This window comes from Tursiops truncatus, chromosome 20, assembly GCF_011762595.2.
Source record: "Tursiops truncatus isolate mTurTru1 chromosome 20, mTurTru1.mat.Y, whole genome shotgun sequence".
Lineage (NCBI taxonomy): Eukaryota > Metazoa > Chordata > Mammalia > Artiodactyla > Delphinidae > Tursiops > Tursiops truncatus.
The window spans coordinates 36236751-36262212 of record NC_047053.1 but is presented as its reverse complement, the minus strand read 5'-3'; the positions used below and the strand labels follow the sequence as shown (position 1 = coordinate 36262212).

General features: G+C 56.6%; 3 protein-coding genes across 20 annotated transcripts; 1 reads left to right on the top strand and 2 right to left on the bottom strand.

Moving 5' to 3' along the window:
- Window positions 1-322: 322 nt before the first annotated feature.
- Window positions 323-12740, bottom strand: OSBPL7 (oxysterol binding protein like 7). Of its 12 annotated transcripts, XM_073797590.1 has the most exons (24): window positions 12596-12697; window positions 11564-11611; window positions 11154-11308; window positions 10920-11045; window positions 10691-10744; window positions 9966-10079; window positions 9500-9610; window positions 9287-9404; window positions 8506-8609; window positions 8060-8152; window positions 7843-7975; window positions 7660-7754; window positions 7381-7476; window positions 6573-6710; window positions 5885-5978; window positions 4719-4951; window positions 4436-4573; window positions 3522-3585; window positions 3343-3421; window positions 2282-2426; window positions 2039-2183; window positions 1826-1952; window positions 1493-1615; window positions 323-1325 (listed from the first exon to the last, which is right to left on the bottom strand). In XM_073797590.1, the coding sequence occupies exons 3-24, from the start codon at window positions 11226-11228 to the stop codon at window positions 1217-1219; spliced, it is 2514 nt and encodes an 837-aa protein (XP_073653691.1). In that variant the 5' UTR covers window positions 11229-11308; window positions 11564-11611; window positions 12596-12697; the 3' UTR covers window positions 323-1216. The 12 variants fall into 12 exon arrangements, 10 of the variants coding, with proteins under 10 accessions (XP_073653691.1, XP_073653690.1, XP_073653687.1 ...); XM_073797589.1 differs by lacking the exon at window positions 11564-11611 and having other exon boundaries at window positions 12596-12740; XM_073797586.1 differs by having other exon boundaries at window positions 11419-12719.
- Window positions 12741-14742: 2002 nt separating this feature from the next.
- MRPL10 (mitochondrial ribosomal protein L10) lies at window positions 14743-20343 on the bottom strand. 2 transcript variants are annotated; one of them, XM_004311532.4, is made up of 5 exons: window positions 20267-20343; window positions 18215-18384; window positions 16815-16979; window positions 16416-16560; window positions 14743-15696 (listed from the first exon to the last, which is right to left on the bottom strand). In XM_004311532.4, the coding sequence occupies exons 1-5, from the start codon at window positions 20316-20318 to the stop codon at window positions 15440-15442; spliced, it is 789 nt and encodes a 262-aa protein (XP_004311580.4). In that variant the 5' UTR covers window positions 20319-20343; the 3' UTR covers window positions 14743-15439. The 2 variants fall into 2 exon arrangements, with proteins under 2 accessions (XP_004311580.4, XP_073653698.1); XM_073797597.1 differs by lacking the exon at window positions 20267-20343 and adding an exon at window positions 20105-20260.
- LRRC46 (leucine rich repeat containing 46) lies at window positions 20337-25165 on the top strand. Of its 6 annotated transcripts, XM_073797595.1 has the most exons (9): window positions 20339-20563; window positions 20743-20817; window positions 20918-21023; window positions 22335-22443; window positions 23274-23320; window positions 23606-23715; window positions 23905-23974; window positions 24275-24555; window positions 24672-25165. In XM_073797595.1, the coding sequence occupies exons 2-9, from the start codon at window positions 20808-20810 to the stop codon at window positions 25040-25042; spliced, it is 1104 nt and encodes a 367-aa protein (XP_073653696.1). In that variant the 5' UTR covers window positions 20339-20563; window positions 20743-20807; the 3' UTR covers window positions 25043-25165. The 6 variants fall into 6 exon arrangements, with proteins under 6 accessions (XP_033702911.1, XP_073653696.1, XP_073653695.1 ...); XM_073797594.1 differs by having other exon boundaries at window positions 20339-20817; XM_033847018.2 differs by having other exon boundaries at window positions 20340-20817; window positions 24275-24423.
- The last annotated feature ends 297 nt before the right edge of the window (window positions 25166-25462 follow it).

Here is a 25462-nt window from a genome sequence, read left to right as displayed (position 1 = left end):
CCGCAACAGGAGAGGCCACAACAGTGAGAGGCCCGCGTACCAAAAAATAAAATAAAATAAAATATCACCCTGAAAGCCAGCATTAGAATGGAAGTGACTGGAGGCTCCAAGGATACTGCAATAGTCCAGGTGAAAGTTGATAAGAGCCCAGCCTAAGCTAGGTGCAATCACGAGAAGGGGTCAGAGAGACACTGAGGCAGAATTGACGGGAGGTGAGGATTCAGGGAGCGAGATGACATTGGGTCTTTAGCCCAGGTGAGTGGGGAGCTATGGGCCTTCACTGGGCTTGAGCGCACGTGTTTTTCAATGAATGGTCACAGGCCAAAGTTTGGGACAGTCTTTACTGGAGTTTGGAATGTCATAGCAATTCACCTTAATCAGAGGCAGACTGGTAAAATGAGCAGCAATGGTGGCGGACCCCCCGCAGGGGACATCCGGCCTACACGAGGAATCCTGCTCGCCCGCAAGCAGTACACAGGCACACGCACACACTCTTCTACACAAACCAACACTCTCATGAGTGCTCGCTCACTCCGGGTGGGTCAGAGGCCAGGCGCCCTTCCTGCCCTGTCTGCTCTGGGGGATCCACTGAGCTGAGACTGAAGGAAACCACTTGAGGACCAGGGACGAAGGAGCTGCAGGCGTTTTGCAGTTTGGGAGAAGGGGATCCAGGAGGATAGGAGGAATTGCCAGGGCCAAGCAAAGGGAGCCCCTCTGGGCCAGGGCAGGGGGAGAAGATGCTGGAGTTGGGGCATGGGAGGGACGGGGGTGGGAGAAAAGGCCATCCCCTCTCCTTCACTCACTCCAACCTCACAGCTGGGGCCCGAGTCCTGGGCATGGGAATCCTGGGGAACGTCGAGGGGTCCCCTGTGTCCTAGGAAGGCACTGAAATGGGGAACAGATCCTGGAGGGCCTGGAGTCTCCCCCAAGTACCCCAGGGGGTAAGGAAGGGGTTGACAGAGCAAGGAGGGTCTTACATGCTGGTTGTCTGGGGCAACAAGACTGGGGAAGCACGAATACTGCTTCCCACCCCAAACAAGGGGTGGGTGATGGGCTGAGATGCAGCCCCTCTGGCCGGCAGAGGGGAGAGGGCCAGAGCCAGGGCTTCCCCTTTGGTCTCCAGGGCAGTGAGTGGGAGAGCCTGGCCTCGCCCATGTGTCCGTGGCGGGGTGGGGGCAGGAGGGGGGACCGGGGCCTCCTGCCCCTGGGGCCTGGGCTACCAGAGCACGGCCCCGTCCAGGTTCCCGTAGCCCGGCTCGGCCCGCAGCCGCCAGTATGTGTTGTTAGTCACCCACCACTCCTTCCCGCTGCTGTCTGTCTGCCGCCTGGGGGGAAGGGGGCCGTGGAAGAAGAGGGGTGAACACCCAGCACTGAGGCCGGGGTCCCGAGACGCTGCCTTACGCTGCCGGCGCCGCTCAAAGCAGGAAGGGGCTAGTGGGGAGGAGGAGGGGGCCTGGGCTGCAGAGAGACCTGGAGAGGGGGGCAGAGGCACCTGAAGAAGCGAGCCTGGTGGACAATGTTGTTCTCCTCCATGACTTTGCGCCTGTCTCGCTGAAGCTGCTCGATCCTTCTCTTCTGGGCCTCGGCGGCCTGTATGTTCCCCTCCTCCAGGTACCTGAGCAACCAGACGGCAGTCAGCGGAACTGCCCACTCTCAGAGGCCCCCAAATCCAAGGCCGCTGTGCCTGCCCAGTTCTGCCCCCAAACGGGTCCCATCTCCCCGAGGCAACTCAAGGAAGGAAGGACATAGTCCCAGGTCTGCGTGGAAACCCATGTGGGGAGGGAGGAGCCCGGAGCTTCTGGAGCGGCACCCGCCTGGCACTGACCTCTGGTCTGGCCGGAGCCGCGTGTCTGTGGAAGGCAGGGACCGCTTCAGCTCTGCCGTCAGCTCATTCAGCTCCAAAGCAAACTGAGTGAAGCCGAAGTTGCGCTCATAGTTTGGGGGCATTGAGTCTAGGGGGAAGGCAGGGGGCTGGGGCAGGTGGGCTGTGCACAGCTGCCCTCACCTCTGCCCAGCCCGCCCCAAGCGCCCCACTTACTGGGTTTCCAGATGCACTGACCGCCCGGCGGGGGTCCCCGGTACAGGCCCTCGGGCCACTTCCCGAAGAGTCGGTGGAGGACGCGGCCGCTTCGGCTAAACACGGCACCCTGCACCTCATGGACGTTGGAGCTCCAGTACTTGGCCTGGGGTGGGGGTGGGACAGAGGGCTTAGGGAGGTGTCCCCTCCTCTTCCCCGGGGCGAGCTGCTGGGACGGACAGGTGGGGCAGGGAGGCCACCCACCTTGCAGAAGGTGATCTTGCAGTGGCAGGAGCTGTCCTGCGTGTTCCGGATGAGCACCTCCCCGTAGTGCTCAATCCAGCGCTGGCCACTCAGGATGTTGTGAATGCAGGACGTCACCTTGTTCCACTCAAAGTGGTCCCCAAACCTGAGAGAGACAGAGCATGGCGGGGGGCAGCTGGCCGGCCCTGGGGAACAAGTGCCACCCTGAGCCGGGGAATGCCTGTCTCATCAGAGCAGGTCATGCGGGTCTGGGAAAGGAACCCTGGGGTCCTGGTTCCAGCTCATGGTCCTTCCCTGAAGGACGACATATTTATAAAGGAAAGCAGCCTTCACAGCAAGTATTCAACTAACACATCTCCAGCTGTTGAGAAAGCTCCAAAGGGCCTAAGTCACAGGGGTAAAAACATAGACGGGTCTATGTCCTTGGGATATATGTCTGTTCACATATATCAGCCTGTTTACTCCCCACTTCTGTCGAATATTACTTATTACTCTTATTTTATAGACGAGCAGACTCAAGGCTCTGGGGCGTCAAGTCTTTCTGCCGCTTGTCTAATTAAGCAGCAGAACCAAGACTCCCGCCCAGGACTTCTGACCCTGAAGTCCAGGGTCTTCCCCACCCCTGCACTGGCCTCTGGTTGCAGTTCCCCACCTGTAACATGGCTAGATGAGGGTGCTTCAAATGTGGTTTGTGAGCAGTCCTGAAATCACTTTAGAATCACTTTAGGCTTGTGTGCGTGTGTGTGTGTGTGTGTGTGTGTGTGTGTGTGTGTGTGTGAATGGGTTACTGTGCACTGACTTGACGTCTCAAATGCATTCCTTACTGTGAGTCATGGTCAAAAAGTGCAAAAGCCACTTGATCAGGTGACCCTGACGAGCCCTTCCATCTCTAAGACTGTTCACCTTTCTTTACTGACAACTGCTGTTAACCCAGGTATAAATGTACAGACACTGCCCCACCCTGAGCCGCTTCAGACCAGGCCTCTCTCTCCTGTCCCTCCCACGTCCCCATCCCAGCCCGGGGAGGATGGCCTGTAGGCTGGGCCTGTGCCTACACTCACCTGGGCAGGCTCACATTGACCATCCCCACAGGCACAATCTCCAGGGATTTGCCCCAGAACTTGTTCTTCCACTTCATGTCTGGAGTTGGGTGGGGGAAGGAGAACGACTGCAGAGATAAGACCAGAGAGTGTTCCAGCCCCTCCCCCATCTGCGCTTCACCCCCAGCCCCACCCTTTACCTTGCCAGAATATGAAGTTCTCAGACTCCGCATGGCACGCCGAGATGGGGGGGTGGTGGGAGACCTTGATGAGCAAGGAAGTCTTCTAGAGGCTGCTCCTGAGGACCCTGGGGTCTGCTCCTGACCCCAGGCCCCCAACATCCCTCACCCCCATCCCCAGTTCCCCTGGGAACCAGAAGACCAGTTAGTTCCAGGTCTCTTGTCTAGGTGTCCTTGGCCACCACCCAAATTCCATCTCCCTCTCCTTTCCCACGAGGCCCCTATGTTCTCCCTTCTCCCTCCCTCCCCTCTAGGGCCCTCCTTGCCGACCCTGTGCATGGTGCCCTCCAGAGATCCTGCCCAAGTCCTCTAGCAGTGACAGGTGGGGCCTCCACCCATGGCCTGCCTGAAAGCCAGCCCTCCCACGAGGACCCTCTTCCCTAATCATCTTCTCCCCCAAAGCCGATTATCACCCTGCAATCTCCACAACACACCCTTGGAAAAACTCGGCCTTGCCCTCATGAGAACAGCTCCCCATCTGGAACCTTGAACTCAGGGATCCCACAGCCTGCCCTCCTTGCCTCTCCCCATCCCCTGGCGCCCACCACTGCCTGAGTGTTCCCTACAAATTGCAATTCTAAGCATGTCACTCTACTGCTTAAAACTCTCCCGTGACTACCCGTGGCCTTCAGGATTTAAAAACCAAGCAACCGATAGAGCTGAATAAGCTCCTATGAGCTTCCAGAATCCCAGCTCTAGAACATGGTACAGTAACTCCTTGTTTGAAGTCCCTCTCCCCAAGGAGTGGGGAGCTCCTCCCTTGACGGCCCGACTGTCGGGTGTTCTCGCCCACGCCCTGGCCCCTTGAAGCCCGGGTGTTCCCCGGCCTTGGCCACATGGCTGCCCCAACCAGCCCACTTCTTCCAGGGCCTCACCTGCTCACTGATGAAGCGGAAACCTCGGTCGGGCCGCTCGCACTCGTAGGTCTCCCCCAGGACAGGGTTGAAGGGCTTGCAGCCCGCCCGGTGGTATGTGGAAGAGTAGGCTGACACTGCGAAGGCTGCGATGTACACCTGCAGGGGGCGGGGCGCCGGGGGATCAGAGGAGATGCCGCCCCACCACCACCCTACCATGAGCCAGGACGGGGGCCCGGGGTGGGCCCGGCAGACCGGATCCTGGGAGGTGGCGGCAGCCTGGGCGGGGGCTGGGCGGACCCACCATGCGCTCGCAGGGGTCGGTGGTTTGGCTGGCCTGGTCCAGAAGGCTGCTGTACTCCAGCTCCTCGCAGAGCCGCTGCAGGGTGCTGAGTGGCTCGTTGAGCTGCACGGGCATCGACACCTTGGACAGGTCCTTGCCGATGTTGTTCCACAGGATGTTCCACAGGCTCACATCGGCCCCGGGCCCACTGGCCGCAGGTAGGCATCGGCGGCGGGGTGGTCCCACGGCTCCTCCTGGAACACAATCCGGGGGCCAACCTACCTGTCACTCTGCCTTGGGCACCTCGCATGCAGGCCCACGGCCTCCCGAGCTCCTGAGGTGCTCCCAGGTCTGCTCGCTCCCAGGCCCCAGGCTCGACTCACTATGGGGCAGGCGGCTGGGGGCTAATTCTTTTTTTTGGGGGGTGGTGGGGAGTGGTTCATTCTTGATGAGCTCCTGGGGATTTAGGTGAGCAGCAGAGTTAAGAACCAGAGGACAGTTCCCACTGTTGGAAACAGAAACCCTGCACCCCAGAAGCCCTTCCTGACTCTCACCCTTGGCTTCTGCTCCGTTTCATGAGCACAGAAACCAATGTCAAAATTATTCAGCCCAGGGCTTCCCTGGTGGCGCAGTGGTTGAGAGTCTGCCTGCCGATGCAGGGGATGCGGGTTCGTGCCCCGGTCCGGGAAGATCCCACATGCCGCGGAGCGGCTGGGCCCGTGGGCCATGGCCGCTGAGCCTGCGCGTCCGGAGCCTGTGCTCCGCAAAGGGAGAGGCCACAACAGTGAGAGGCCCGCGTACCGCAAAAAAAATAAAAAATAAAATAAAGCAAATAAAATTATTCAGCCCATTTTATAGATGAGGAAACAGGCTCCAAGAAGGAAGACAACACGTACAAAGCCACACTGCTAAAAAGCGGGCCCTTCTGCCTATCAGGCCCACGCGAGCCTTCGCAGAAGCCCAGATTGGAGACTAGCCCCAGGCTGAGCCTGCCCCGCCCCCAGGGCCACCCCTGGAGCACAGTCACAGCTTAGCCTTACTCACCCCCAGGGTCACCCCTGGAGTCAGCACCCGAAGCCATTAGCCCACCAGTACTACAAGGCACTACTTCCCAAGGGGCCTGGGCCTGGACGAACCCCGTTGCTGTGCCCACCTCCTGCCCTCCCTCCTGCCCGTCTGGCTGGCACCTTTCTGACAGCGCTCAGCTCCCCTGAGGTCGAGCACCTCCTCGGACAGGCTGGTGGTGACTTCACTGGTGCACGACTCCTCCTCCTCTGAGCCCTGGGCCAGGGACAGATGACAGGCTGGGCAGACTAGGCCTCCCCCAGGCAGCTGGACAGTGCCCAGGGCCTGGCAAGAATCTGCCCAGCTAGCCCTTTGGTGGGAAGGGGAAGAGAATATATTTGGGAGGGTCTGAGCCCTAAGACACTGCCCTGGGAGGCCTGGAATCACGGCGTGCCCTGCCACCTTGGGAGGGAGAGGGCCTGGCCTTACAACTAGCAGGGAGACAGCTCAGGAGCTTGGCGGGACACTGAGGGAAGGGAAGCTGGGGATTACTGGGATTCAGGGTCAGGAGGGTGAGCGTCAAGGGAGTGCTAAGGCTGAAACGAGGTCACAGAAAGATGACGGGGTGCAGCTGAGACAGCAGTTTCAGTAGAACCCATGGGGATGGAGCACATCAAACTGGAAGAAGGGTCTCCAGCAGAGATTTCTAAGCAGGGCCGCACAAACCCAGCAGATCTGGACGTGTTCCCAGAGAAGTGGCCGAGATGGTTAGAAAGGACTTGGGAATCCACAGATTCCAGTCTCCCGGGACCGCACCCCTCTATTCCCAGGGTCCCTCCTCTCTCACTACCAGCTTCCCCGCTCCCTCACCTCATTCTCAGAAGAGCTGGCAGAGAGGAGAACCTCACAGGCATCAAAGAACTCTGTGTGGGAATCAGCGAGGGAAAGGACGCTGCTCTGGGACAGCTGAGGGGTCAGCTCTCGCCCCTTCATGTACAGAGCTTCTTGCTGTGGGAGCGGGACAGGTGTCAGGCCCAAGGCCCAGCCGGGAGAGTCAGGCAGGGCTCCCCTGGCCTGACAGCTCCCTTGTGAGGGAAGTGTGACTGGGGACTTTTACTATCTGAGTCTGAGACCTGCTGAGCAGGAGAAGATGCGGAGGGGAGCGAGTGTAGTGGGGTACGAAGGCCTGGTGGAAAGATCCCGGCCTGGAAGTGAGGAGACACGGGTTGCATGATAACTGCCTGGGCACTGACTCTGAGCCTGGCTCCAAGCCCTTTGCGTGTATCAACTCCATCAATCCCAACACTCACCCTACCAGGGAGGTGCAATTATTACCCCCACTTTGCAGATTAGGACACTGAGGCTCTGGGTCATGAAGCCAGCATACAGTGGAGCCAGATTCAAACCCATGTAGTACGGGAGCCTGGGCCCATCAACTAGATCCTCTGAGTCTCAGTTTCCTCATCTGTGAACTTGAGGGTAAGAATCACTGCCTCACGGGACTCTGACTTAAAAACAAAAGCACTCTGCACGCTGTTAAGAAATGACCCAGATGTGGCTGCTGCCCGTGTTCCGTGAAAGGGGCTGGAGTTTCAGGTCTGAACGCCAACCACGCCTTCACTTCTGCTGAGAAAGAAGGCCCAGAGGAATGGTCCCCACAGCCCACCCCGGCTCCCACCTCCTCGGGGTTGAGGGAGCTGAAGGAGTCTGCAGTGGTGTCGGAGGACACGGACAGCGAGTGGAGGCGCCTCGGGCCGGCTGCGGCCTCAGAGACCTGCAGGGAGAGGGTGAGGGCACAGGTGCCGGGACGGGGCGGGTGAAGCCCTCCCCAGCCTGCCGGGCACAGCCTGCCTCCTCCAACCTCCCTTCCCGGCCCAGGTCCGGGACCACCCCCAGGCCTGCAGTCCTCGGGGCTCGGGCCCACTCCTCCCACTGACCACCCTGCCCCCAGCCTCACCCCCAGCCTGGACGGATCCGAACCCTGGTGCAGGTCCCTCAGTCGGTCCCGTTCAGTGGTGAGGGCGGCCAGGACACTGCTGAGCGAGCTGTGCACTGTGGGGGCAAGCTGGCCATCAGACTCCCTTCCTCTCCCTCTCCCTCTCCCCGCCTGCCCCCAGCCACCCCCAGGGCACGCACTCACCCTTCTGAGCTAGGGCCCAGAAACTGCGCTGCACGTGGGCATAGTCTGGGGGTGGCAGCCCGCGGGGGCCCGAGGGGTCCCGGGACTCCAGGTAGCGAGATAGGTTGGGAACAGAGCCGTGGAGACGACCCACCTGTAGGCGAAGGGGAGGGGTTGAAGGGTGCAGCCTCCTTCAGAGCCTCCCACCCAGCATCTCGGGGTCCACACCCCACCTCACCCGCCCGATGGTGTCATCCTTGGCAAAGCTCTGTGTGCACCATATGCGGCTGGTCCGCTTCCCCTTCTTGGGTCTCTCGGTCGTCACCGAGGCCTGGCAAGTCGAGGTGAGGGAGTTTCAGTCTCAGGGTGGGGAAGACCACCAAAGCCGGGAGAGAGGTAGACGGTCATGAAGGAGGACGCAGAGACACCAGCATCCCGGAGGCAGAAGACCGACAGCCTGGCAGCCGCCTGGGCACAGGAGGAAGGGGTCGCTCCAAAGGGGCAGAAAGACAACCCTGAGGCGGTCTGGACACGGTGGGGAGGGGCAACGGGGAGATGGTGGCTCTCCAGGAAACCGCAGCATATAAGGGGGACTGGGGACCTGTCCGGGGAAGTGATGGAGATGAAGACAGCAAGAGCGGAGATAGCCCTGGGCGGGCCCCTGCCTCCTCCCCTGGACCTTACCTGGTGTGTGGGGATAACAGGGGCTGAGGGGATCCGGGGCAGGGACTCCAGGCTCTGGAGGAGTCTGTGGAGTTCCTGGAGCTTCCCCTGACACTCAGAGAGCTCTGCGGGAAGGATGAATGAGGAAGTCCCTCTCCCAACACTGGCCAGGCCCCCCAGAGTCTGTCCATTAGCTTCCCTTCCTCCTCCAAAGACTTCACCGGCAGCCACGGAAATGCCGACACTGGCTGCCCTCCCCCACTCACGAGCCCAAAGCAGTTCCCAGCTCCCACCCTTTGGTCTGGTCTCACGGAAGCGCCCACACCCCAATCTGCACTCTGTTTCCAGACCACACCTTACCTCGGCCACCTCCACACAGGCCAGGGGGCTCCCACTCTCGCTCTCCCCCCTTGGTTTGCATTTCCCTCTCCCAGGCCAGCATCGCAGCCTGCAACTCCAGGAATCCGGTTCTAGTGCACACCCCTTCCCTGGCACTACTCCTCAGGACCCCTCCCTGCGTTGGCATTCTGGATCTTCTTTTTCATGAGTCCTGGCCCTGTGTCCGGGTCTGTCTATATGCCTAGAGCATGAGCCCCATCATTCTCTGTAAGCCTGAGGCTCCCCAGGGCAGGGCCCTAGGAGACCTGATCAGCCTAGAGACGGAGGCTGTCTCCCCCATCAGACTGGGTCTCCCAGAGGCAGGGATGGAGGTAACATTTTCTCCTCCTTGTGACTGCTGATGCCACCTAGATGCAATAGCATGGGCCCTTCCCACGGAGGCGCAGTGCCAGGGGCCCCTCACCATGAGAACAGCGGTCTAACCCATCACTGTCCCTCAGCCAGGAAGACACCTTCTCCCGAGGTCCAACCCCTGGCAGAGCCGAGGCACTACCCGCTGCCGGAAGCTGGGCACCAGGAACCTGTGGGGTGAGTCAAGGGTCAGCAAGGTGCCTGCCTCCCTGAGTCTCACCCTGAATCCCCACATCATCTGTCGCTGCCCCAGGGCCCATCTTACCTTCCGGTGAGTGGTGCTGGGCAGCAGGCTTCGGGGCACATCCAGGTGCTGGGCCAGGCGGTGGGCACGCAGCTGAGCCACCCAGCTCTGGAACAGGTCCTGTGATTTGATCTGCAGAGGTGATGGAGAAGGGGAGGGATGCATGAAAGGAAGGATTGCTTTCTAGAGGCAAGAAGTTGGGGCTCGGGTCCGCAGGCAGGCAGGGTCTCTCCCTATAGCACACAGCTTGTGCAAAGGTCCCTTGCGGGGAGGCAGAAACAGCGTCTGCAGGTCTCCAAGCCTTCAGCTCTGTTCCTGTTCACACAACAGCCAACAGGGCCAGTTTGCCATTGGCTATTGTACATGGTAGGAACTGCCTTCTGGTCAAACTCAGACAGACCCTCGGCCCCTGTCCCTCTCTCCTGCGTGCCCCAGTGCCTCTGACAGGCTGGGGACCAAGCCACCACCTGGCTCCCAGGGATGTCACCTTGAGGTGGTAGATGTTGTCTTCAGTGTCAAGGTCAATGCGCTGGGCCTTTTTGTTGATGGACATGACCGACAGTCGGACATCAATGGAGCCATGGAGCTTCCCCTTGGTGATCTGGGGTGGAGAGATCGGAGGGGGAAAGGGGGACTGGTTTTAGGCCACCAGGGCCACCATCACTGAGGTCACGCTAGGCTCAAGGGCCAGGCAGCAGGTTCACCCTCATGCCCAAGTCACAGTATCAGCAGGACTTGTCAGTCGTCCTCCTGCGCACAGGACACCCCGCTATGTCAAGTCACAATCTGAGCTCTAGGCAGTCACAGAGTGAGGAAAACTTTTCCCACCCTCAGGAATCTGCAAGGCTGAGAAAGGAGCACCTTCTTGGAGAGAGCCTGGGTGTCCAGGCCTTTAGTTCCTTGTTCCTGCAAGAGCAGAGGACAAGGACGACGATGATAAAGCTCCCATGTCTTGGGTACTTATTTTATGCCCGGCACTGTCCTGAGAGCCCTCACCAAGACAAAGACTCTATAAATGGGTGGCTGCACTCTCTCCACCGTAGAAGTGAGGAGCTGAGGCCCAGGGAAGTAACCTGCCCAAGACCCCACACCCAATAATTGGTGTCCCTGGGATTCAGACCCTGCTCTGGGGGATTCCAGAAGCCCCCTGCCCGCGCAGGGCACTCTGGGGCCAAAGTCCTCCCTCATCCCCCAGCCGAGGCCCTAACTCACATCTTGCCGAGTCGTTGCGTAGTGAAGGATCCCATCCTCAAGCACAAAGTATCTCTGTGACGTTGCCCAGAAGGGACAGGGCCCGGGGGGCAGAGAGGAAAGGATGTGGGGAGAGAGCAACCATACAGAAGTTTCTTCTGACACACAAACAGACTGTACCCCCCGGCAACCCCACACATCCCCCGTCCGGCGTCCCCATCCGGCCCCTCCCCTTGCCCTGCCTCCTTACCTTGTGCCAGCCCTTCAGAGGCCACTTCCTCTTCTTGAGCAGGTGGCCTTCCTGCCTCTCGGGCATGATACCCTCTGCCCCCAGCCGGCCCCGAGGCTCCTCCACTACCTCCCACAGCTCGGAGGCCTGCAGTCCAGGACAGAGTTGGGGAGCGGCCGGTGAAGCGACCACCTCTGCCTTTTTCCCCTGTGGGCCAAGCTTGGCGCGCCCACTGCCTACTCCCCACCCTCAGACCTGCTGGGCAGTGCTGGGCTTGGCGGACTCTGTGCTCTCAGCCAGGGAGGGAGGGTCCCGCTCTTGGAAGTCCATGGGGAAGGGAGTGGCCACTCCCTGCTGAGGACGTAGAGAAGAGTGGAAGGGGAAAGATGTCACCTTGTCCTGAGGGGGCCCTTGAAGCAGAGAGAGACCCTGTTAGCACAGACTCGGCTATCACCTTCCCCACCTCCAGCCCCTCTTGCACCCTCTGGGATGAGAGCCCCCGAGCACATCTTCCGCTCACCTGCCACACCTCTCCCAAGCCTGTCCCCACCCCACTCTGGGCAGGTCTCAGCGCCCGCTGCCCAGAGAGGTGGAGCGCGCAGCAGGCAGGCCGGTGCCAAAAGAAAACCTCGAAAAGTCAGCCCTGCCCCACCTTAGGCACTCACACGTTCCCCGGCTCCAGGAAACACCCCATGCTTTCTCTGGAGGATTCCCTGGGGGTAATCAGAGGTGAGGCAGGGGAGTGAAGGAAGAGGCCCCAAAATAGGACAGAGGAATCCAGAGACTAGACATGTGAGATCTCAACCCAGCTCCTCTTCCGCCAGGATCCCTGAGCCCAGCACCACGGCACGGAGACTCCTCTGCCATCATCCCTTTACAGAGCCCCCCAACCTCTTGACCCCAGCTCCCCACCAATTGGCCTCCATATCCTCTAGTTCCTGGGCTCCCATTTTTCTGCCTGAGGAAACTGAGGCCTGAGACAGCCCACATTTTTCCCTGTGCCTCCCATCAATCGCCCCCCTAGGATGCCCACTTCGGACCCTCTGTCCCCCCGTCCCCCAAGCCTCATTTCTTTCATCCCCATCCCTGGGGCTCCTAAGAAGTACCATCCACCTGGAGAGAGCGGGGGACGAGCCACTGGAGACACATGCCAAGGACCGCACAGGCCCCGCAGCAGTGCCCACAGGCGCCCTTGGCACCAGCCCTGGCCATCCTGGCTCCACGGGGAGATCCATAATGCATGAGGCTCGGTGTGTGTGAGATGGGGGAGGGGACTGGAGGGGCAAGGTTGGCCTGAAGCTGGGGAAGCAGCCCAGATCTTCCGGTGGAGCTGAGGCCAGGAGGGGACAGGGACGTGGTGGGGTGTGGGTGGCCAGGAGGTCAGGGCAGAGGGGCCCATGCTACCAGAGGCTGACCTGGGGGGAAAACTCCTACGTTCAGCCATTGAAAGTTAACAAACTCTCCAGTGTTTTGGGTGTCTCTGTGCCCTTTTCCTGGCTCCGTGGGATCCTGGCCCCTCACTGCTTGCGGGTGGAGGGGAGGCTCTGTTAGTAGAGGGTGCAGGTCGAGGTGAGCCAGGTGGGTGCCCCCTTTCCACCTCCATTCCCGCCCTCATCTCTGGAAGAGCAGACCCACCAGCTTCAGGTGAATGTCCCCTTCTTGGGGAATGTCAGCTGATGCCAGCGCGGCCCCCTTACCCCAGGGTCCATGGACACCAGTGCTCCTTGGCCCGCGCACCGCTCCGCCTCTGTCACCGTCTCCGAGCCGCCAGCTCCCTGCTTACGGAGCTGAGCAGTGGCGGCAGCTGCAGCAGGAACCAGGAAGGAAGGAGACGTCGGAGCCTCCCCTCTAGCCGGATCTCCTCACCTCCCCCTCCCCCGGCCCCTCCTCCAGCCAAACTCTGGGCAGCCGCTCAGCTCTGCCCCCCTGCTCCCCGGAGGACTCAGGGCTGAGCCGACTCCCCAGCACCCAGAAAGCTTGGGAGTGAGAGCAGAGTCCCCAGTGGGCACAGTTCCAGATAGATCACAGAGGACTAGGGAGCTGCTGGCCCCAAGCTAGTGCTGGTAAAGAATTTGCTCACACTAGCATGGCCTTGACCCCAATTAGTACCCAAGGCCATTTCCTTATTAACCCCTGCCTCTCAGTTTTACATCTGAAAATAGATTGTGGAATTTGGAGCCAGCAAAGCTTTCAGGTTGACAGAAAGGGAGGGGTGACCCATGGAACCACAGCTGACAGTGCCAAAGGCAGTCAGCAGGGCATAGTTCAAGAGGGCCACAGTGAGGCTGTCACTGGGGGTGATGCCCCACCAGGTCAGGACCCATGGGGGCCGGAAGCACCTATGTAGTAAGACACCCCCCACCCCCCAGCCTACCGAGTCTTTGGATGGTGGGCAGGTCTGGGGCGGTAACTACCTGGCTGTTAAAAAGCTAGCTGGAGCCAACTCTAGTACCCTTGGCCTCCCTTTCTGAATACCTTTGCCCTTCTGCCGGAGTACTGTGTGCAGTTGCTCAATTCTAATTAAAAATTACCTCTTGAGAAAGGTCTAGAATTCATTCAAATGAATATGAACTGGACTGACAGCTTTAAGTGCAGTGCAGCCACTTTCTGGAAAGAAGTGGGTTTAATGCTGTGGTTTCAGGCAACGCCAGCAGGCGAAGGATGCAATTCGAGGTTCTTCTTTGATTCCCAATATGACATAGGCCACTTCCCCAACCAGCCGTCCCATGGGCCCTGGCTTACACATCTCTCAGGAGATGCCTGCTCTCTGTTCCATTCAGAACCTCAGCAGTCCCTGCCACCCCAGGAGGGCGTTGTTAGCACCTGGCAGGGTTCTGGGAGTCAGGGAGAGCACTGGGCACCACTGGCCAGACCAGCTCTGGCATGCAGGAGCCTCAGGGGCCTTTTAATTCAGTTCCTATTGATTGAGCATCCCTGGGCGAAAGGCACAGAGCTGGGCACTGTGGAGAGCTGGTCCGGAACCAGGGAAGGAAAAGCTGCTGCAGACCATCACTGCCCGAGCAGTGTCTGCCCAGGACTAAGGAAGCTGTGGCACTGCTCCTAGAGCAATGACCAACTAACTCCCCGCATCGCCCGCGTCCACCCGGAATGCGCTCCAACCAAGGACAAGGGCAGGCTTCTTGTCATACACCCCCTCTCCATTAAAAACCTCCAGTTCCCTGAGACTTGGATGAGGCCTCCTACTCAAGAGCCCCCAGACCCCCTTATTAAAACAGAATCCTGGCTTTCCCTCAGCTCCTTTTTTTTTTTTAAAATAAATTTATTTTATTTTTGGCTGCGTTGGATCTTCGTTGCTGTACGCGGGCTTTCTCTAGTTTCCGCGAGCGGGGGCTACTCTTCATTGCGGTGCACGGCCTTCTCATTGCGGTGGCTCCTTTTGTTGCGGAGCACGGGCTCTAGGTGCGCGGGCTTCAGTAGTTGCAGCACGTGGGCTCAGTAGTTGTGGCACAGGCTCTAGAGTGCACGCTCAGTAGTTGTGGTGCACGGGCTTAGTCGCTCCACAGCATGTGGGATCTTCCCGGACCAGGGCTCAAACCCGTGTCCCCTGCATTGGCAGGCGGATTCTTAACCACTGCGCCACCAGGGAAGTCCCAGCTCTTTTGTTTTGAACCACCTGATTACTGGACAGATACTGGACAAAGTGGGCAGCTGCCTTCAAAAGGACAAGCACTTAAGCAATGCCATTTGTGGGAGCAAGTACAGGGAGGTAACAGGCTTGGACATGGGAAGAGGAAGGATTTTCTAGGAAGAGAAGTGAGTCAGAGATGACCTTGGGAATAAGTCTACAGGGAGGATAAGCTTGTCAACAGCAAAACACAGTAAGTAAAATGCATTTCACTTTATCATAAAGCAGTGCTCCCAACTTTTCCACGACATGGCACACCCTGAGGGTGCAGAATTAACACCCAAGCACACTTGGGACCCTAATGAAAAAGCTTTAGTGTAGAAAACCAGGGCAGCATCTTCAGAGTAGGAAGAGCCTGGCTCAGTCCCTGTGCTGACTCTTGCCAACTGCATGACCGTGGGCGGGCTATTTAACTTCTCCTCCCCTTAGTCTTCCTCTCTGTGAAATGGGGATGACATGTGAGGAATACAGGATCTAGCACATGGAAAGGGAGCCTGGCATAGTAGGCTCTCAACAGATGCCACTCTCAGCACAATCAATTACTCAGTTGCGCTATTCTGGCACATTGGAGCCACGAGGGGATAGGCTGGGAGGCACGTGCAGCAAGGGCAGTGAACACAGAAACCAAAGGCTTCTCCGCCTTGGACCTGGAGAATGGAAAGAGACCGCTGCAATCAGGTCCCAAGTTGGGAAAACTAGGGACAAAGACAGTGATTACGAGCCACCTCCGTTCTGAAATGGGATCCCTCTGCATCTCTGGGTTGCCATGTACTGGAAGAGATCTTTGTCAGTGAAAGCCAGGTAACAAACGCCACTCCTCACCCCAAGTTCCCCATCTCTCTGATAGCCAACGGGGCAGAGTGTATTTATGGGCGGGCTGGGTACAAGAGGCTGGCTACGAGTCCGGAACAGCGTCGGGAGGATCCGGCTGCCCACTGGCTGGCACGACAGGGTCCTCCTCGTGTTGCTGTCTGACGTACTGATCCAGCAGGGCAGTCAGCCGGAGGGGCTGGTGCTGAAGCAGGGAGTGGGTCTGGGCCGTGAGGAGGGTAAGTCCTCCTACCAGCTCCCCCTGCACCAGGGCCAGGCTGGGGAGCTTGGAGTAGTTGATGAAGCCCTGCCTGCTGAGGATGATGTCATCAACGCAGCCACCTGGAAGAACACAGGATCAGCGAGGCTCCCACAACTGCTTTTCTTCTCCAAAAATAATGGTCCAACCCTAGGAATTTGCTCTCCATTGCCCTTTTCTACCTCCCAGCCTTCCCCAATATCTGGTTCCCACTTGTGCCCCGCCCCACTCCCACTGTTTCAGATCAATCCTCTCCCTTCCTTCCTAACTCTTCCCTAGAATCCCTTACATAATACATCTACCTGGTCCAACCCCCACTAAGTCAGTTTCCTAAACTTCCTTGAAGAACCATGGAGTGTGTGTTTGGGGCGGGGGGGCGGGGTGGGGAGAGTCTGTATAATAAACACAGATTCCTGCCCCCCAACACAGACCTGTGAAATCAGTACTCTCTGAAAGAAGCACCTCCAGGGACTCTCGGCGCCAGAGGAGTCTAGGAAACATTGCTCACTACCCCTCAGCACCCTTCACTTGGGCTATTTGTTTTAAGTATCTTTGTCTTTGTGGGTTTCAATACCCACTACCCCCTTGCTAGACTCAAGGTGTCTGAACGTCCCCTCCGCGGAGTGACACACACAAGCAGCCCTCATCAAATGGTGCTACCGACGCAGGCGCCATCGCGAGAGGGTGTCTCCTCCAAGCATGTCCGCAGTTTTACCCACACAAGCCTTGCAGATGGCAGCAGGCTGCTCTAGCACCCACTCCCCTTCACCCTCACCCCCAACTGGCAGGGGAGCTTGCTCACCCAACAGCGGCAGGAAAGGCACACTCTTCAAGATTCGCACCATCTCCTTGACCTTGGGCTCTTCACTGACCAGCAGCAGGTTGTGCCCCACAAAAAGGGGCAGCAAATTTGGGTACTTGGAATCTTCCAGGAAGGACTTTAGGATCTGGAACAGCAAGAAAGAAGGGCTTACTGGGGTCAAGTAGGAGAAGGAGTCACCCACCTTGGTCACAGGCCACACCAGGCTGAGGGCTCAAGCCGAGGGTCTCCTCAAACCCTAATCACAGATTAGGCCCCGGACTAGAGGGCTGCCGTGGCAGGGAGGAGTCAGGAGTGCCACATCTTGGGAGAGATGCTGGGGTTTGAGATGGGGGTGAGGGAGGGGAATACGGCAACCCACGCCAGGGAGCCGTTCTCTACCTGGTTGGGGAAGACCTTCATCAGGATCTTGTGCCTCCGCAGCCGGTGCCGCATGAGAAGCTTGTCCTCCGCACTCAGAGCCACGTTCTGGCAGACAGCTATCATTCGGTTGTCTCGGAAAACTGCTGCTATCTCCCGACGGAGGAGCCGGACAAGGCCTGTCTCCTGCAGTCAGAAAAGGAGGACCAAGGGGATGTAAAATGCCCCGTCTCCTTACAACCCTTACTCCCTCAGGGACAGGTGCTGGAGCTTCCAGTGATGCCCTAATGAAGATCAGGGTACAGGCAGGAGAGCTGGGCCCCTGACTCTGAGACATGTTCTATCTCCCACTCCATCCTTTCATTTCCATTTGATAACCACAGGCTTTACAGCAGTGTTTTTGTTTTTTTAATTTAAAAAAATTTTATTATTGGGACTTCCCTGGTGGTCCAGTGGGTAAGACTCTGTGCTCCCAATGCCGGGGGCCTGGGTTTGATCCCTGGTCAGGGAACCAGATCCGGCATGCATGCTGCAACTAAAAGGTCCACATGCCACAACTAAAGAAGCCCACAGGCTGCAAGGAAGATCCCATGTGCCACAACAAAGACAAGGTGCAGCCTAAATAAGTAAATAAATATATATTTTTAAGTTTTTGTTATTATTCTTTTGGCTGCATCGTGTGGCTTGTGGGATCTTAGTTTCCTAACCAGGGATTGAACCCGGGCCTTGGGCAGTGAAAACACGGAGTCTTAACCACTGGACTGCCAGGAAATTCCCTAGAGTAGTGTTTTTAAAACCTGAGAATGCTCAGTCCCCTTGAACTGGACAGCAGTCTGATCCAGCAAACATTATTTTGATAATAATACTGTCAAAATCATTTAATTATCCCTGACACTGTACTCATGCTGAACTATTTTACCAATTATAAATACAAGATCACTCTTTTGCAATGTTAATTCAAAATTGAGGTATTTTTACAGGACAAGACTTCGTTTTCTCAAGACAGTGTTTCTCAAAGTTGAGAACTTGTGGAGCTGAGAACCACCATGAAGTTACCAGTTCTCCACTGGTCTTTTTCAAGGACAAAAAACCTCGTGTTGTTCCTCTAAGAAAACATGGAAGCTTCAAGACGGGAGCGATGTTCTCTCCTACCTCCGCCTGTGTGGATAGCTTTCACACACACATTTTTGGAGACAAGAATGAAGGAAATCCAGGAACCCTGTCCAAACCACAGAGCCCAAAAGGCCGATGCAGAATCAAGTGCAGATTTCATTTGAAAGTATCTGGACTACAGGGTCAAAGTGGGGAAGTAATGATGTGGATGACCATGTCCTGGAGTGCTACTTCATTATGGCCACAGAAACAAGATCACTTTAATCCACCATCCCACCACCAGGCGACATGCCCAGCCTGTTTCTTACCTCCTGGGGGGGCCTGGGAGGGGGCGGCAGGCATCTGGGGTTGACAGCAGGTTTGGGGGGGATATACTCAGTCACAGCCATCAGCTTCTGCCGTTCAAAGTGCATCACACGACGGTGACGGGTAACAGCCTTGGAGCCATAGCGGACAAGCTGGCGGATGGGCAGCTGGCCTGGGAGAAGAAACGGCCATATGGTGAGAAGCAGCCTCTTAGTCTGCACCAGATGGACAAAACCCACCCCCTAGGCACAGACAACCAGAGTTCACAGAGCTAGCCTCAGCACTGAGTGGGACAAGGAACTCTGCTAGAAAGCCTGAATCCCCGAACCTTCTCTTCTCTTTAATTGGTGACCTTAGCTCAGGTGCTTGATCCTTGGAGGTGCCCATTTCTCCAGCTCTTTATGCAGAGATAAGGAAAAAATGAGAACAAAGGAGAAAGTATTTTGAATACATTTTAAAAAGGAGGAGAGAGCTGGGCAAATGTTTTCTTAAATGACCAAATAAAAATTTTAAGTTTGAGAGCCATATGGCCTATCGCTACTACTCAGCTCTGCCACTGTATGATGGAAGTAACCATAGACAATATGTAAACAAACAGATGTAGCTGTGTTCCAATACAACTATGTAGGAAAGATGGTGACTAGCCCTGCCATACTTTGCCAACCCCTGCTACAAGCCAGTGGTTCTCAAAGTGTGCACCACCACCACCCCTCCCCAACCCAACGTCAGCATCACCCAGGAACTTGTTAGAAAATCAAGTTCTCGGGCCCCGTCCTAGATCTACTGAGTCAGTAGTTCTGGAGCGGAGCCCAGAAAACAGTGTTAACAAGCCCTGCAGGTGACGCTGATGCTGGCTACAGTTTGAGAACCACTGCCCTACGCATTGCTCCTTCCCCCATGATTTGAAGCAAGAGGGAAAAGTTATACTGTCCTCGCAGCTCCCCCAAACAAGTCTCCCTCCTCTCTATGCTTCTTGTTTACAGGCATTGCTGGAGAGCACCCCTCAGAAGACAAGGGAGCCACTCGAAAGCCCTAAGCCAAGGTAACCGCTTCACGCTCAACAAAAGGACCCAAGCTAGAGCTTCCCACTTTCAGCCCTTCCCAAGGCCGGAATGGGATCTCAGAGAAAGATGCAGCCAGAAGGTGGCTCTAACGGTCAGAGAGCATGGAGATTTGCTTAAGTGAGAGGTTTTCTTGCCAGTGGCCACAAAACCTAACTGTTAAGTTAGATCAGATGGAACAAGATTTTTCAAAAATTTTTGCAGTTTTATTGAGATATAATTGACACACATGGAACCAGATTTTAATCTCTCTCCTGCCACTTACTAGCTGTGACCTTGACCAGTCACTCAATTGGTCTAAACTTGAGTTTCTTAATCTGTAAAGAGGGGAAGATAACGCTTTCTTCAAAGGACGCTTTAAGGTTTAAATGAAATAATACATGTAAAGTATTTATCACTGTGCCTGACCTATATTACGTACTCAAAATCATTCATTAAACAAATATCTATAGCCTGCCTATTACTGTCAGGCACCATGCCACATGCTGGCTATGCTGAATGAACATGGGTTCTGACATTATGGAGTTTATAGTCTAATAGAGAAAACAACAAATAAAGAAATGCTAAATTAGATTGTGATAAGGCGAAGGGGTCAGTAAACAGGGTGAGAGATACAGATTTAACAGGGGAAACCTTTGCGGAGGGTGGCGAGGGAAGGCCTGAGATGACATTTAGGCTGAGACCTTAAGGAATCTCTGGAGGCAGAAAGAGCTGGGTGGTGGGCTAGAGAAACCCCAAACAAGGCAGGGGGACTGGGGCGTCGAGAATAAATACTATGGTTGTCGCTGACGTTTTTGCTGTGTTGTCGTTATTACTAGAGTCTGGACTCACAGGAAATTAGATGGGGGAAGGAGGCCGGCGATCTAGCTGGGGTCAGGGGTCATCAGGAGGTGTCTGGGATCAGAGATTTCGGGACGGGATTAGTAGTAGAGGAGGGAGACGAGTAGAGAGCATCGGCCGGAACGCGCCGAGAAGACGTGGGCCGCTCCTTACCCGCCTGGGGCAGGAGACCCCCTCGCAGCATCCCAGCCACGGCCGCAGCCATCGCCACCGGAAGAATGGCCCGGAGCCTAGCGAGACGGAAGGAGCTAAGGATTGTGGGTAGTCCCAGGGCCGGAAGCGGAGGGCGGAGCTGCCGGCTGGAGCAGCAACACGAATGCGCCGAGCCCGGCACCGGCGAGCCCGCCCTCCCGGATGACCCATCTGGCGTCCAGTCTCCTAGCAACGACGCTAGACTCCTCCAACCGCTCTTGCCATCCGCACGCGCCACCATCTACCTACAAGCCCCCTGTAGGCGGCCAGTAAAGCCCCTATACACCCCTCAAACTCCAGACCCTCCACTTCGATTTACTTTCGTCTTCTATGCCACCCCAACAATTTGCTCTGAATCAACGCCTTTCCTTTGTCCCCCAATTCTCTGAGCTTCTCTATCCTCATACCATCCTGGGGCTCCATTCCTCCATTCCCAGGGGCTGTCCAAGCTGCTCTGCTCCTCTTCGTTCAAATCCCTCCCCAAGCCAGCAGCTTTTAGATCATGCCTGGAGGTGAGTAGGGAGGTGGGATGTTGGGTAGAACAATTGACTAACAGTAGAGTCAGGCCTCCAAGAATCAGGAAATGTAACAATTGGACTCTTCTTTTCACAGATAAGCCTGCCCAGAGTCCAGAGGAAGGCGGTGTGTGCATTACTGAAGCCCTTATCACGAAGCGGAACTTGGCCTTCCCTGAGGATGAGGACCTGTCAGAGAAGATGTGAGTGCATGGGAGAGGAAAGGGGTGCTGGAATATTGAAACACACAGGATGACCAGTCCCCTGAGCTCTACTGATCTGTCAACTTACCTTTCTTTGTCCCCCTCTTTACTTAACTCCACACATTCAGTCAGTGGCAATGTCCAACTTATTCTCCCTCCTTAAAAATCATTCTATTTCTTTTTCACCATGCCCACTCAATTGCTTTAAGTCAGGGTCTTAAATAAGTCATCACCTCTCAACAAACTCCTAATTAGTCTCTCTACCCCCAGTCCAGGCACCTTATACTGTTGCCAAAGTGATCCTTTTAAATGACAAATCTGATAGAACCTGACTCCCTGGTACCTCCAGAATAAAATCCAAACACCTTAGCCTGAGTTGACCTCTGCTGCCTTTTCAGCCTTATTTCTTGCCACTCTCCATAAGTGTGTGATTTCTCTAAGACCCCGTGTTCTCACATCTTAGCACCTTACTACTCAGAGTGGTGCTGGGACGAGTGGGAAGCATCTGCATCACCTAGGAGCTTGTTAGAAATGAAGAGTCTCAGGCCCACCTACTGAATCAGAATCTGAACTTTAACAAGACCCCCTAAGGGATTCATGGGCACATTAAAGTTCAAGGAAGTCTGGATTCGCACATACTATACCTTCTGCTTGAAATGCCTTCTCCTCATCCCCCCTCACCTTCCTGGCTAACGCCTACTCATATGTCACCTCCTCCAGGAAGCATTCCCTGAACACCCCAGTCTGAATGCAGTGTATAATCCATGGTCTCCCTTAGTCCCTTGCACATGCCTCTGTCATCCACTTGTCATAGATGTTTGGCCAGCTTCCCTAGTAGTGATGGGCAGGGACTCTTTCATTTGTCTCTGATAGGCACTTACTAAATGTTTGGGGATTAATGAATGGGTGGGTGGAACAAGTGATCTTCCCTCCGTGGACCACTCAGAAGGGAGGTGAGGAAGGATCTTCCTGCAGAGATTGTCCCCTCTCTGTCCCAGCCCAAGCTGGCTGGAGGAAGTCTTCCCCTGCCTCTGCAGGAACCGTAAGCTGCCATCACCCAGTTTCCCAGTCCAAGGACCCTTACTCACCTCTCACTCTTATCCCTCCCAGTGCTACTGGCAGATACCCAGGTCTCCAAGTCAACCCAGGTTCCCCGATCTAGACCCCGCCTCATGAGTCAAGCAGGTGTCCCTGACATCTGAGCAATCACTGAGCCATCCACCCCCTCCTTGAAACACCCTCCCCTCCGTCTTCCTCCTAAGAGACCACAGAAGTGGCCTTGTTAGCCAACCCTGCTGACCGTTTGCCCAGGTTCCACACGCTTGCTGAACTGCAGACTGTCCGCCTGGACCGGGAGGGAATTACCACTATCAGGAACCTAGAGGGCTTCCAGAATCTTCACAGCCTCTATCTGCAAGGGGTAACTTCCTGCCTCCTGCCCTTACTCCTCCCTGTGGACAGGACTGCATCCCCTGTGGGCCATGTCTGTCTAATCTGAAAGGAGCCAACCAGGTCATCTTGCCCATTTACTGGTGTTCAGGCAGGCAGACCTTCATAGAAACTGTTTCCAGATGAATCAGGAATTATCTTGAATTGAAAGACCAATCCACCCAAAAGACATGCTGACCATGCTCTTGAGTCACTGTTTTTTTGTCAGACAATTCTCTTGTTCTAGAAGTCCTTCTTGATGTCTGCCCTGAATCTCTCACATTATATAGCTCAAGTCCATTTCCTGTTTTGAAAAAAAGGAAGAAGGAACCACGAGATTCCTCAGCATCCTTCAGAACCTTGAAGGCTTTTTAGTGGGGGTGGGTGGGTGGTTGATCTCCAGCCTCCCTCAGGTTGAATATACCCAGATCCCTTAACCTTCCCCCACAGAAACTTGACAGACCAAAGTAGTATAGGTACACTGTCCCCTCCATGTGTGTAATCCACCACCAAAGCCTTTTCCCTTTCCCCGTTTCCCCTTGGTTTCCTTCTCTGATGTCCAGGTCACTCTTTGGTTGTGGGGTGATCAGGGTACTTAAATCAAATTTAGCCCAGCCCCAAGTTTATGCCCTCAACCATCCACCTGGAGAAAACAAATCATCCCAAGGTAGTGACAACCAGTTCAAGAAGTGGGATGATCATTCCCAAAGCGCCACATCTCCAGCCTCAAGAGTAGACTTGGTCTTGGGGCTTTGTCCCTTTAAAAGGCCCCCCATTCAGCTGACCTCAGCTTGGTTTCCCCAACTCGGTTTCTTCCTGCAGAATAAGATCGAGCGAATTGAGAACCTGGCCTGCGTCCCCTCCTTACGGTACGTGGTGCCAGGTCTCAGGCAGGGTGGGGGGAGGGAAGAAGAGGGAGGATGAAGGGGAGGAACCTGGTAATACCCCGAAGAACTGGCTCAGATCTCCCCAAGCCCAGCTGCTGGTCAGCCAAGGACCCTGCAAGCCTAGCTCTGCTTCCCTCACCCCAGAAGGCCATGCGTCCCCACTTATCATCCGGCTGCCTAGCCACGGGGCCCCGGACGCCTGGTGCCCCCGTCCCCCGCTTCAGCTGTTCTGTGATTCAGCTGTCTCTCCCCCTGCCTCCCCTACAGCTTCCTGTCTCTGGCAGGAAACCGAATCAGGCAGGTGGAAAACCTCCGCGACCTCCCACACCTCCAGTTTCTGGACCTTTCTGAGAACCTGATAGAAATACTGAAGCTGGGTAGGAACGTCCTTGCCCTGGCTCATGGAATAAGTCCCGGTGGTGCCCTCCCTCCTCTCTGCTCTCCCTCCCCGTGCCTGCATTATCGGCACATCCTCCGGGGCTCTGGGGGGCTGTGCAAAGAGGCAGTGGCTTTAGACAGGAAGGTGGGTGTGAGAACCTCATTATTCCTCTCTTTGCTGTGTGCAGATGAATTCCCCGAGAGCCTTCTCATCCTCAACCTGACTGGAAACAGCTGCACCAACCAGGAGAGCTACAGGTGAGGAGGAAGTGAAGGTGGGAAGAGAGGGGTGACGGCCTGCAAACCTGGAGGGGGGCATCCCTGGCACCTTCTCCACCCTCACTCCAGCTCGAGTTGGGCCCCTTTGGCCTTCCCACCCCCCATAACTCCACTTGGGGCCTGCCCTCAGCTGGCTGGCCTGACCACAGGCCTATCTTCCAGCTCGAGAACACCTCCCCTCCTGGCGTGGCTGCTGTGGCTTGTGTCTGTGCATCCTCCCAGGCTCCACGCGCAGGCATGCCCTCCTGGGTGGTAGCCTCTGTTCTTTCTGCCCTGCAGGAGGCTGGTGACAGAAGCCCTGCCACTGCTCCTGGACCTAGACGGGCAGCCTGTGGCAGAGCGCTGGACCTCGGACGAGGAGGATCAAGCCTCAAGCAATGAGGACGAGGAGTTCCCAGAGCTGAGAGGCCCGTTCTGCTCAGAGCGAGGTGACCCTGCTTTCCAAGGCTTGCAGCCTCCCCAGAGCACACCCCTGCCTGCCCTGTGGGATCTGGGAGAAGCTAAGACAGCGGTGGTGTCTGGGGACGTGGTCCCAGGGCCAGACCAGTCTGGGCATGCAGGTGACTCATCTTCCCCACCCCATCTTAGGCTCCTCCTCATTAGGGATGGTAGGGGAGAGTCTGTTCCTGCTAAGCCCGGGGCTCCATCCACCACCCACCGTCCTGGCCCCTCACAGGCTTCCTCAAGGAGCTGGAGCAGGAGACGAGCAGGCACCGGGAGCACAGGCAGCAGACAGCCCTGCTGGAGCACCTACTGAGGGTGGAGATGCGGCCCACCCTCACCGACCTCCCACTGCTGCCAGGGGCGCCCATGGCCGGGAACAGCAGCCCTTCCGTCACTCCCAGGCAAGGGAAGGAGACATCCCCGGAGCCCGTCTCCTTGCCACAAGCCTCCTCTGCCACCAAGAAACCATGCCTTCCGGCTTCCAGGAGCCAGCAAAGCACTGTTCAGGCAGGGAAGGGGGCCAGAGCGGCCGCAGCCGCCAAGGCCTCGCCGGCTGGGGCCCCCAGCACGACCAAAACTGTGACCGAAAAAATCAAGAAGTGAAGCGCAGCCCATCGCTACCAGCAAAGCCCCAGGAACACGGACGAGCGAAGAGTGGAGTGGGTCTCCCTCCCCCTCAGAGCCCTCGCCTGTGACAGGAGCCTGTCCCCAGTAAAGTATCCCCAGGCCCTGCATGTGTCTTCCGTGTCACTTGGGGGAATCTCAGGGGAAGCTGTCAGTAACAGCACCCAGAAACAGTGGCAGGAACACAGAGCCTGATTCCAAAGAATAGGATCTTGCAGGAACTACCCAGGGGACGGGCACCCCGCCTCAGGCCATCTCGCGGGGCACACATCTCACCGCCCCCCCAGGGAGTGCCCTTCGGAGGTTCAGGTCAAGGACCAAAAAGCCGGTTCTAATCCTCCCCACGTAGCGGCCACCTCCTCTCCCCACAGGGCCCCCCAAGACCTTCACCAAGTCAGA

Bases quoted from the DNA above. Each gene is read 5' to 3' on its own strand.
- MRPL10 (XM_004311532.4), bottom strand. From the start codon at position 20,318: ATGGCTGCGGCCGTGGCTGGGATGCTGCGAGGGGGTCTCCTGCCCCAG. The intron at 16,980-18,214 runs GTAAGAAACAGG...TTCTGACTGCAG, and splicing joins CTCCCAGGCCCCCCCAGGAG to GAGACAGGCCTTGTCCGGCT. The intron at 15,697-16,415 runs GTGAGCAAGCTC...GTGTTCTTCCAG, and splicing joins GCCTTTCCTGCCGCTGTTGG to GTGGCTGCGTTGATGACATC.
- LRRC46 (XM_033847016.2), top strand. From the start codon at position 22,944: ATGTGTGTAATCCACCACCAAAGCCTTTTCCCTTTCCCCGTTTCCCCT. The intron at 23,321-23,605 runs GTACGTGGTGCC...CCTCCCCTACAG, and splicing joins GCCTGCGTCCCCTCCTTACG to CTTCCTGTCTCTGGCAGGAA. The intron at 23,975-24,274 runs GTGAGGAGGAAG...TCTGCCCTGCAG, and splicing joins ACCAACCAGGAGAGCTACAG to GAGGCTGGTGACAGAAGCCC.
- OSBPL7 (XM_073797589.1), bottom strand. From the start codon at position 11,228: ATGGACTTCCAAGAGCGGGACCCTCCCTCCCTGGCTGAGAGCACAGAG. The intron at 3,586-4,435 runs GTGAGGCCCTGG...TTGCTCATCAAG, and splicing joins TCCGCTTCATCAGTGAGCAG to GTCTCCCACCACCCCCCCAT. The intron at 2,427-3,342 runs GTGAGTGTAGGC...TGTCTCTCTCAG, and splicing joins GTCAATGTGAGCCTGCCCAG to GTTTGGGGACCACTTTGAGT.